This window comes from Cherax quadricarinatus, chromosome 7, assembly GCF_038502225.1.
Source record: "Cherax quadricarinatus isolate ZL_2023a chromosome 7, ASM3850222v1, whole genome shotgun sequence".
In the NCBI taxonomy this organism is placed as follows: Eukaryota; Metazoa; Arthropoda; class Malacostraca; order Decapoda; family Parastacidae; genus Cherax; species Cherax quadricarinatus.
The window spans coordinates 59,309,533-59,321,720 of record NC_091298.1 but is presented as its reverse complement, the minus strand read 5'-3'; the positions used below and the strand labels follow the sequence as shown (position 1 = coordinate 59,321,720).

The 12,188-nt window shown below is 37.2% G+C and overlaps 1 protein-coding gene across 2 annotated transcripts in view; it reads right to left on the bottom strand.

Moving 5' to 3' along the window:
* LOC128687048 (uncharacterized) overlaps nucleotides 1–12,188 on the bottom strand; it is a 195,726-nt gene that overhangs the window by 61,159 nt on the left and 122,379 nt on the right. For both annotated transcript variants that reach the window (XM_070082543.1, XM_070082544.1), the window contains exons 64-68: nucleotides 10,845–10,940; nucleotides 10,479–10,592; nucleotides 6,498–6,696; nucleotides 4,914–5,126; nucleotides 1,296–1,470 (exon numbers count right to left, since the gene is read on the bottom strand). In XM_070082543.1, coding sequence (XP_069938644.1) covers nucleotides 1,296–1,470; nucleotides 4,914–5,126; nucleotides 6,498–6,696; nucleotides 10,479–10,592; nucleotides 10,845–10,940 — 797 coding nt within the window. The remainder of the gene's footprint in view (nucleotides 1–1,295; nucleotides 1,471–4,913; nucleotides 5,127–6,497; nucleotides 6,697–10,478; nucleotides 10,593–10,844; nucleotides 10,941–12,188) is intronic.

Below are 12,188 nucleotides of genomic sequence, written 5' to 3'. Positions count from 1 at the left end.
GTATACGTATTTCAAGGATAACAAGCTTGATGTTTATTTTTGTCACCAAAATATGGGAAAGACTGTGTGACTGTGATTACCCAGCCCATCTAGTTTATAGTTAGATTCAGTTAGTCAGTTCCTTATTCTAAGGTTTACCTGATTCTCATAGACAAATCTACTGATATTTCCACTCCCAAATATCTAAATACATCCACTTCCTCCATATTTCCTCCCTCCAATCTGATACTTAGTCTTTTACTGTCTAGACTTTATATTACCTCATCACCTTGCTCTTTTCTATGAAAACCTTTAATTTCCTTTTACATACCCTCCTAAATTCTTCCACCAACCTTTGCAGCTTGTCATCAGAATCCCCCAGCAGAAATATGACATTTAGGAAAGAATAACTGTGATGACACATACATACTTTGTAACAGATCCAGCATCTTTTAATCTACAACTTTTCCTAACACTCTAGCATTTATTTACTTCATTCATAACCCCATCTATAAATGTGTTAACAGCCATGGTGATATACATCCCTGTCTAGGTTCTACTTTCACTGAGAAGTAGCCCCCTCCCCCCCTATATACCCAAACCTGAGTCTCACTCTCTGCATAAAAACTAACTGCTTTTAGTAACCTACCCCTTATTTCAAACACTGGTAAAATCTGCCACATGGCTCCACTTTCCACACTATCATATACATTTTCAAAATGCATAAATGCAATAAAGAGCTCTTTACCCTTATCAAGGTACTTCTCACTTTCAATGCAAACATTTGATCTATGCTACTCATCCTCAATAATATAGCCAATTTCTTGTATAGGATAGGGAGACACTTTGATGAAACCTAGCACTTTAGCAGTTAATAATTGCTAGTGAATGTTTCTGAATGAAGGGTAGGGATGTTACAGTTCAGAGGGTCATTTGTAATATCATATCTGCACACTTTTGGCAAGACAGCTTGTGAATGATGGTAAATGACTTCTCTCTTTTTGGGTCTCCTACCCTGGTGGAAGATGTTTGACGTGACCATACCACGGGCGGGGATAGAACCTACGATCAGAGAGTATGCAACTAAAAATCTTTACATATGGAACTGCATACAGAATTGCTCCTGGACCACAGGCAACCTCTGAGTGAAATAACTACTGACTTTGATGTCTTATGTAAAAAAAATCCATCACTACTGACTTGTAACACTGAATACCTGTTACTGGCTCTGCTCACACTTATTTTTCAGTCATTAATAGTTCGTGCCTAAGAAGACTGTCCATCCCTGATAACCTTACACCCTTTGATATCCTTACCTCCCAAATTGCGTTACGTGCTGCTGGATCAATGCCTGCAGTAGGCTCATCTAGGATGACTAGCTTTGAATTGCCAATGAAAGCTATAGCCATACACACTCTTCTTTGTATACCCTCTGACAGCTGGTTTACTAGGTAGTCTCGGTGGCTGAAGAGTTTCATCTTGAGTAGCACTCTGCAAATAAAAAAAAAGTTTTTAACTTTACTCACAGTACAGCCTCTCCTCACTTAATGACAGAGTTCTGTTCCTAAGATCACGTTGGTAAACAAATTTGTCGCTAAGTGAGGAGCATACTATAATGGTAGTGGGTTTGTGTCAACCATCTTTGATATTGTTTTAATGCCACCTTTGCACCATTTACAGTGGTCCCTCGCTTTTCGTAGTTCTCGGCAATCGTAAATTTCGACAATCATAGGGGTATTTTCGTATAAACATGGACTCGCTTTTCATAGGTTGACTCGCGAATAGTAGTTCGTCCGGGACGCGTACGCACGGTGTGAGCCGGGGAGGCCTCCCTACCCAGCCAGTCTGGCTTTGTTTACCAGTGAGTGAAGGTCCCCTCAAGTGCTCCTACGAAATATTTCATAATATTCCACTCATTTTAGTGCTTGCAAGTACTAAATAAGCTACCATGGCTCCAAAGAAAGCTCCTAGTGCCAAGCCTGTGGTAAAGAAGGTGAGAAATATGTACAGTGACAAAGTCTTGGGCCATTTTAGGGAAGTGTTAAAGAGACGCCAGAAACAGAGCTCTCTCCACAGTTACTTTGCGCGACAGGACTAGAGTGACTCCCAAGGTGGTCCTAGTGGCATTAAGGAACAGAGAAGAGAAGCAACCCCAGAGAAGCAATTGGTACCTGAGGTGTTGCTGGAAGGGGATTCCCCTTCCAAACTGTAAACAATCCAATCTCTCTCCTCCTCCAGTCTCCCATACACTAAGAAGAATCTCCGATAAAGGTAAGTGTTATGCTGTTAATGTTTCATTCATCATTTCCCATTGTACTGTTTATGTACTACATGTATATTTCATGTAAAAATTTTTTTGTTTTAATACTTCTGAGTGTCAGGAATGGATTAATTGTATTTACATTATTTCTTATGGGGAAAATTGATTCGCAAATCGTAAATTTCGTTTATAGTAGCTCCTCCAGGAACGGATTAATTACGAAAAACGAGGGACCACTGTATAACATTTCTGGTATATTTTTAAATGTTTATACAGTACTGTACTGTATATTGTAATAAACAGAATAGAGAAAATCAGCTTTAATATATATTATTTAGGTGTGCATACTGGTCAGAGAGCCCATCGTAAGTCCGAGTCGTTAATAAATGAGTATGTTGCTAAGGAAGGAAAGGCTGTATTACATGTTCATCACCTGCTATTCTGCTTGAAGCTATATCTTTTATTAGCTATAGGCCTTCCTTAAAAAATACATTAATAAATAATTCTTGATGCAGCGAAACCCCGGGTTTCGGTCGCCCTGAGAATTGGCCGCTTTGGGTTTCGACTACTCTTCTCGGCCAAATTTTGTCCCGCGTTTCGGCTGTTGCCCCAGGTTTTGGCCGGAATACCAGACCTGTCTGCACAGGCATCGTGAGCCAATCTAGCGTTGTTTATCCTTGAGTAAACATTACCCTGAGCGCTCAGCCATCCAGGCAGCCAGCCAGGTAGCCATCTAGCCAGCCAGCCAAACATTTGTGTTTAGTGCTTCTTCATTAATTGTGACTGTGAAATAAGCCACCATGGGCCCAAAGAAACTTCCTAGTGGCAGCCCTGTGGTAAAGAAAGTGATGAACACCACAGCAGTGAAGAAGGATATTGTAGAAAATATGAGAGTGGTGTTCATGTTGGGGTAAGTAAATGTTATTTTAAATGTTTATTTAAATTTTAATTTATCTATTGTATATTATATTTATTTATCTGTGTTGTGTGTATATAAAACTATAGTTATTCTTTAAAAAATGTATTTTTTGTTAATATTTTTGTAGGTCTGGAATGGATTAACTGTATTAACTTTATTTCTTATGGGAAATATTGCTTCGCTTTTCGGCCGTTTTGAGTTTAGGCTTAGCTCCTGGAATGGATTACGGCCGAAACTCGGGGTTCCGCTGTACATGCCTATTAGCTTTAATTTATAGGTTCAACTATGTTATTGATCAGCAAATTCCACTTTTTATTTACCTTTCTTATGTTGAAGAAATGTTTCCTGATATCCCTGTCGCTCATTTAAGTTTGCGATTTCAAATCATGCTCTCATGTTCTCAACTGCGTTTTGTAACTTATCTCCTATTCCACATACTTGTAACATCTGCCACATGGCTCTCCTATCCACCCTATCACATACCTTTTCTATTCCATGAGTGCAATAAACAGCTCTTTACTTTTATCTAAGTACTACTCACTTAAAAACTTCAAATGTATGCACCTGGCTTACAAATCCCCTACCTTTCCTAAATCTTCCCTTCCCTGTAATCCTACTTTGTCTTACCTCTAACCCTTTCAAAAATAATTCTACCAGAATCTTTACCTGGTATAATCAACAGGTTTATCCCCCTGTAATTCTTATATTACCTCATGTTTTTTTCTTATACAAAAGCACCAATCACTTTTAACATCTTTATCTTAATTCCATTAGTCTCAGCCAATTTACCAGCCCCCCTTTCATTCTTTGCACTGTCTCAACACACTTTCCCCACATCCCATTGCTCAGTTGGTAGCACAATTAGCTCTCACACTGAGGTCCATGGTTCAATTTCTGGTACTGATGGAAACATCTGGGCATGTTTCTTTAAGACACTTGCTATCTCTGTTCACCTAGCAGTAAATAGGTACCTGGGTGTTAGCCATCTGGTGTAGGTAGTATCCTGAGGACAAAATTAATTTAAGTTGCTCGAAATGCTCTGCATAACCAGGGGCTTTTTGTATATTATGTCACTGATGTCAGCTAGGTCTGTATAAGTTGTATCATGTACTTGTAGAAATATAGATTATTATTATTACATTATTATTCTTAAATTCACATGCACCCCAGTCCGTGACCAGGCCACAGGGGTGTTGACTCCCAAAACCCTCTCCAGACATACCTCCTCCTCTTCCTCATTCTTGCACCCTCTCTAGCCCACCTTTCCTCCATTAGTTGCTCATATCATTCCAAAAACTGTCTTCTGCCTCAATTTGGTTACTGAACTTTCACTTCCCTCTTACCCACTGATGCTAATCTTTTTGTATTTTTATTTACTCCTTACTCTCACTGTAGCTACCACTAAATAGTGATCTGACATCTGTTACTCCTCTAAAAACATGCACATCCTAAAGTCTACCTATTAACCATTTGACTACTAATGCAAAGACTATGAAACTGCTATTAATATGGTACCATTATTAAAGAGAGATTTCTCAGGCATATACATTGCTGAACTTTAAAGCATCTAACCTATAAATTCTTTTTTTAGCAACTCACTAAGGCAAGGACTGTGTTAAATTTCAAAATATTATACATTTGAAAAAACTTACCAGTCAGAGTTGTGGGAATTCCCAGAGCCCCAAACTTCCTTTCCATAAAAGCCTATTATGATAGTGACCATCAGGTAAATCATGTAATCCAAACCTTACTCACGTGTTAACATCTGTTCGTGGTGCCTCTGTGGCAAAATCTTTAAGTATAGCATAGTAGCGAAGAACCTCTTGTACTGTTAGGTAGGGAAAAAGCACAGACTGCTGAGGGCAGAGACCCATGACTCTACGAGCCTTGTCCCATGCATGGTGGATGTCATGACCATACACTTTTATGGTGCCAGCTGTAGGTTTCAGCTCTCTTGTTAACATGGAGCTGATGTTGGCAAAGGTAAAAAACATATTTTAATATCTCTTTCAAGACTGTCTACAAGAAAGCATCATTTAGTATAAGAAGACAAAGTAGCTGCATCATGTTAAAATAAAATACATAGAGTACAAAATGCATTGCTAATCTATGATTAATTCTATAATTTAAATTTACTACACATGAAGTTCTTAAACTTCACATAAAATCAATGAATATGATGAATATGCATATTATTAAAAAGAATAGATATTATATATTCACCATGTACTAATAAAACAAATTTATTTTTTGATTTCAATAATATATATGTACAATACTGCATTGTTCTAGATATTACAGATAAATCTCTATTCAAATGTTTAGCTGACAACTGATGTCAAATTTCATGTAAACTATCACTGCATAGATGCACAGTAATGGAAATTGATATTATATTCAACAGGAATTATTGTGACTATGACAACATTTTTTCAAACAGGCATTGAGAAATTCTGTATCCCTGGAGAGCGACCTTTTACTCACATCAAGTCACAAAACAGGTGGAGTTTGAACCCATGGCAAGCGAGTCCTAAAACTCATAAACCAGTGTGTTAACCACTCACTTACCATGGGTTCAGACCCACCAATGAGTCCTAAAACTCACAAACCAGTGTGTTAACCACTCACTTACCATGGGTTCAGACCCACCAATGAGTCCTAAAACTCATAGGCCAGTGTGTTAACCACTCACTTACCATGGGTTCAGACCCACCAATGAGTCCTAAAACTCACAAACCAGTGTGTTAACCACTCACTTACCATGGGTTCAGACCCCACCAATGAGTCCTAAAACTCACAAACCAGTGTGTTAACCACTCACTTACCATGGGTTCAGACCCACCAATGAGTCCTAAAACTCATAGGCCAGTGTGTTAACCACTCACTTACCATGGGTTCAGACCCACCAATGAGTCCTAAAACTCATAGGCCAGTGTGTTAACCACTCACTTACCATGGGTTCAGACCCACCAATGAGTCCTAAAACTCATAGGCCAGTGTGTTAACCACTCACTTACCATGGGTTCAGACCCCACCAATGAGTCCTAAAACTCACAAACCAGTGTGTTAACCACTCACTTACCATGGGTTCAGACCCCACCAATGAGTCCTAAAACTCACAAACCAGTGTGTTAACCACTCACTTACCATGGGTTCAGACCCCACCAATGAGTCCTAAAACTCACAAACCAGTGTGTTAACCACTCACTTACCATGGGTTCAGACCCACCAATGAGTCCTAAAACTCACAAACCAGTGTGTTAACCACTCATTTACCAAGAGTTCAAACCCCACCAGTTCCATGAATTGTTTGCAATCGTGTTATTACGTTTGACTCACATAACAGTTGTCTTGCCAGCACCGTTGTGCCCCAGAAGTACCAACACTTGTCCTTCATAAAGCTCCAGGTTAAGATTGTCAACAGCAACCTTGGATCTTCCTCGGGATTCAAAGATTCTTCGTAACCCAATAATACTCAACCCTTTCTTTAGGCTCTGTTTCACACCAGGGTCTATGTCCAGAACATGAACAGCATCTTCTATATAGGAAAAAAAGAAATAATCAGTAAGACAAACGTATAACAAACAAACAAATAAAGTTTATTTCTTTGTGCAATTTAATATCTATAATAAATCACATTTAACTTTTAAAAAAATTCAAAGCATATTTACATACTGTGGGCAAAGTTTTCCCCACATCAAATTGGAACTGATTATCAATGGCATTCATTATTATTGCATTTATGGGGAAGTGTTAAACTTGCATTGGTCATACAATGCCTGGGAAATGGGAAACAATCACGTCTGATCAGAGGAAGTGAAGGGCAGCTCCAATTCCCTGGATCAAAATCCCTTCAAAGGCATCAAGGGACATCCCTTAAAGAACTAGGCATTTACAAGATATTACACAGAAAATTTGTGTATTTTGTCATTCCACTGTGGGCAAAAAAGACCAGCCTCCATAACGTATTATTATTCTATGAACTTGCTGTTATTTTGTATCTTTATATTACTTTTCATAATACAGCATCAATTAACCCTTTCAGGATCCAGAGGACAAATTTCAAAGTGCACACCGGTATCCAAGAATTTTCAAAAAATAATTTTGCTATTTTTTCTTATGAAATGGTAGAGAATCTTTTTCTGAAGGTAATTTAACAAAGTATGAAATTTGATGGAAAATTGATGAAATTATGCTCCTGCTATATTTACACATCTGCGATTTTGCCAACTTTGACTCCAATTTTAGGCCAATTACCTTATTCCAGTCGACCAAATTCTTAGCTATTTCACTAGTATTACTTCTATTCTATCGAATGAGCACAAGAAATCGCCAACTCAACTGTTTCAACTACAAAATAAAGTGATTGGAAATTGGTAATTTGGCAAATTTAGTGCAAAGTTCAAAATACAGTGGACCCCCAGTTAACGATATTTTTTCATTCCAGAAGTATGTTCAGGTGCCAGTACTGACCGAATTTGTTCCCATAAGGAATATTGTGAAGTAGATTAGTCCATTTCATACTCCCACACATACACGTACAAACGCACTTACATAAATACACTTACATAATTGGTCGCATTGGGAGGTGATCGTTAAGCGGGGGTCCACTGTATTCCAGTTTCAAAATAGGGCCCAGAATAAACAATGCAGGCATTCCTGGCACTAAACTAACATTTCCTCTGTTCATTAGTTATGTTTCAGGTTTTACAAATGAATTCCATTTTGATTTTTAATTCACATAATGAATTTTTATTCAAACCAAAAAATACAAGATTAACTGTCATGCAATATTGTAATAACTGTATAAATAATATCAGCACATTTGTGAATGTATATTAGACCCACCAGCTGGCGTGTATTAGATGTGTAAGGTCATTTATTTACTCTTGAACATCGGCAAAAATTTAACATTTCCGCTAGTTTGAGCTCAGTTTCAAGCCATTTTCAGTACTAAAACCAATCAAAATCATCTCTATTTCTGTAATATATCTTCCATTCTATAAAATGAGACCAAGAAATCGCAAATAGAACTATAAAAAACATACAAAAAAAAAAACTGCAAAGTTGCTGTTTTAATCGAAAATTAGTCTCTGTTTTTTTCTCTCATTATGCACAGAAGGATTTGATTTATGTGGTACACACATTCCAAATAAGAACAATAGAACATAAGAAAGGAGGAACACTGCAGGAGGCCTGTTGGCCCATACTAGGCAGGTCCTTTACAATTCATCCCACTAACAAAACATTTGCCCAACCCAATTTTCAATGCCACCCAAGAAATAAGCTCTGATGTGAAAGTCCCACTCAAATCCAACCCCTCCCACTCATGTACTTATCCAACCTAAATTTGAAACTACCCAAAGTCCCAGCCTCAATAACCCAACTAGGTAGACTGTTCCACTCATCAACTACCCTATTTCCAAACCAATACTTTCCTATGTCCTTTCTAAATCTAAACTTATCTAATTTAAATCCATTACTGTGGGTTCTCTCTTGGAGAGACATCCTCAAGACCTTATTAATATCCCCTTTATTAATACCTATCTTCCACTTATACACTTCGATCAGGTCTCCCCTCATTCTTCGTCTAACAAGTGAATGTAACTTAAGAGTCTTCAATCTTTCTTCATAAGGAAGATTTCTAATGCTATGTATTAATTTAGTCATCCTACGCTGAATGTTTTCTAACGAATTTATGTCCATTCTGTAATATGGAGACCAGAACTGAGCTGCATAATCTAGGTGAGGCCTTACTAATGATGTATAAAGCTGCAGTATGACCTCTGGACTTCTGTTGCTTACACTTCTTGATATAAATCCCAGTAATCTATTTGCCTTATTACGTACGCTTAGGCACTGCTGTCTTGGTTTAAGGTTGCTGCTCACCATAACCCCCAAGTCCTTTTCGCAATCTGTATGGCTAAGTTCTACATCATTTAACTTATATGTACTAGGGTTATGGGCACTCCCAAGCTTCAGAACCTTGCATTTATCTACATTGAACTGCATCTGCCACTTTTCTGACCAAGAATAGAGTTTGTTTAAATCCTCCTGAAGTTCCATAACATCTACGTAGATGTATTCTCTCATATCTAGGTCCAAATTTACCGCTCACAGCTTATCAGAGTGAGCTGAACTCATGGCGTAGATCTACGGTTTGGACCCTCGACATAAAGCCGCAGATCGATGGCACGGACCCTGAAAGGGTTAATACTGCAAGATTATACATAATTCTGTAACCTTGATCTACATATCAGAATTTTTTTTTTATTTACTGAAGCAGTTAATTTCGTCCTTAACACCTTTACATTTATTTACTTAAATTCCTGCCTGAACCACATTGCTAGTGGCATTCTTTTGTGTTTAACAATATTTTATTACATGTAAACTACATTTTGTAAACTGCACAAACAAATAGTATCATTAAGCAATATGAATTTTGTAAAAATATTACCAAGTAAGTTTTGCTCACATTATTCCATTCCTATACCTACAAAATTTAAAAAATATTTTAATTTGCATCTGAATTTTTTAACTTAAGGAGATGTAGCTTACCATTTGTAGTGTTAGTATTGCTCATGTTGGGAAATACTTTGCTGGTAGGCATGCTGACTACCCGGCAGCTTGCTGATATGTCAAGTACAGGTTAGTAGGAACAAAGACCAGTAAGTATAAACTGTTAGAATGTAAGCTGAGTACTTTAAGTGTAGTTGTAGTTAGTTTAATATCTTTATTATGCACCCCATACCCATGGGAATAAATGGTATAAAATACCGACAAAATGGAAATATAAACACATATGCAGTACTATAATGTGATCCTTTATTGACAACGTTTCGCCCACACAGTGGGCTTTTTTAAGTCACAAACAGATCTGTTTGTGACTTGAAAAAGCCCACTGTGTGGGCGAAACGTTGTCAATAAAGGATCACATTATACTGCATATGTGTTTATATTTCCACCCCATACCCATCTTGTGGGTAAGACCATAAGTGTATTACTTGGAATATCAGCCATGCAGATCTCAGGTTTTTAATGAAGAAAAGTTATATGGTTAAACCCAATATCAAACACTTTGAATGGTAATCACTATTACGAATTATTAGTATGATACACAAAGGGAGTTATAAGGCCTAAGATTCACTGACTAGACTTCAGATACCAGTCACTCTGCAAACACATTTGTGTACCAGTTTAATTTTGGAATATAAAAAGATTAGAAAAAAGTTTATGTTATTAATCATTAATAAAAATACTATAGAAGCAGAGCAGTCAAGTCTGTGAAAGCTGTTAACTACCATGCCATCTCTCTAATACCCTGAAAAATGTTGAAGGTAAATTCATTGGATTGTTTGAGAGATGTCTGTTCAGAGAATGTTGGCAGAGGGTTCAGGTCTGATCTTCCAGAAGTTGATAAATGTTGGGGAGGATCTGAGGAAATATCATAATGCTTTTTTTCAAATATGTTAATATAAAAATATGAAACATGTCCTAATTACTCTACACAATTTGTTGACATTGTGATGACTGAAAAGGACTACAGTTTAAAATAAATTAAATAATTTAGCAATTGTCTACAGAAGTCTGCACACAAACTCTTATAGATTACTGAACATACTTTTTTCATGCTAATTTATATTTTCAAGTTCATTATATTAAAAACATTAAAATGAATTAATTCACCTTTTTTAAGACTGCTGATGCTGACAGCTAGGATGAGAAATATGGCAGAATCAACCAGCAACATAGTGATGGCCAACCCAAGAGTCAAGTCTGAACCTAGAAGGAAAGATATTTTAATGAATAAAAGATATCCTTGCATTTTACAATGTATTACTGATGATGCAGAAACTGGACATTTCATCTGGAAGTTTGATACATTGTAGTTATCTATAAGCATCAAACTAATCTTAGAATATAAGGACAGGAAAATGATACAATTTTACAAATTCATTATATGATGAAGTTCTGGCCTCTGGATTTGAGTATGGAGACCACGTCTAGAGAAAAAGGCTTCACATAACTGGAAAAACTCAATATATAAATCATCCAAGAAAAAATGCTACTCTGTGGGCATTCAATATTAACAATGTTGCCTTGGCAACAACATTGAATGATGGCAAAAGTGTTTCTTTCTTTTTTTAGGGTCACCTTGCTTCAGTGGGAGATGACTGATGTGTTAAAAAATAATAATATTAATAATCTTTATTTCTACAAGTACATGTACAAGGTATACAGGCCTAGCTGACATCAATGACATACTACTATATAGATATGACTTTGTTATGAAGAACATTTTGGGCAAATTTGGTAAATTTTGTCCCAGGATGTGACCCACACCAGTCGACTAACACCAGTGTACCTATTTTACTGACAGGTGAACATGGACAACAGATGTCTTAAGGAAACACGTCACGATGTTTCCACCTGTACTGGGGATTGACCCCCAGACCTCAGTGTGCCAGCTGAGTGCACTAGCAATCGAGTTACGGGACACCTAAATACAGTAACATAACAATTATATGTCCCCTATGAGTTCAGAACCTCTCATGAATATCATAATAATGATAATAGTAATAATAATCAAAAATATTAAAAATGCTTCATAAATTAAGTACCATGTATGACACAACTGTTAACAACTCACTGAGTGGAGGGTTTGATATCATAGCAAGCTAGTCCTAAAACTAGCAAGCCAATTAGCTATTCACTGTACCATAGCTGTATGATACAGTAGACAATATACTGGTTGCTGGTTTTAAGACTACCTTGCCATGGGTTTGAAACCTCTTGTTGGTGAGTTCAATACCATGAAACTTGGTGCTGGGGAACATAAGCCCTTAAGACTAGTTACGGATCTGTCACACAGGTAACACCTCATGATATCTTTTGTGATAAAGTTGGTAGAATTACCGACAATATGTAAAGTAAAAGGACACAAGTGCAACTAATGTGACATTTATTGTGGCAACGTTTTGCTCTCCAGGAGCTTTATCAAGCCATTACAAACAATACATGGACACAGAG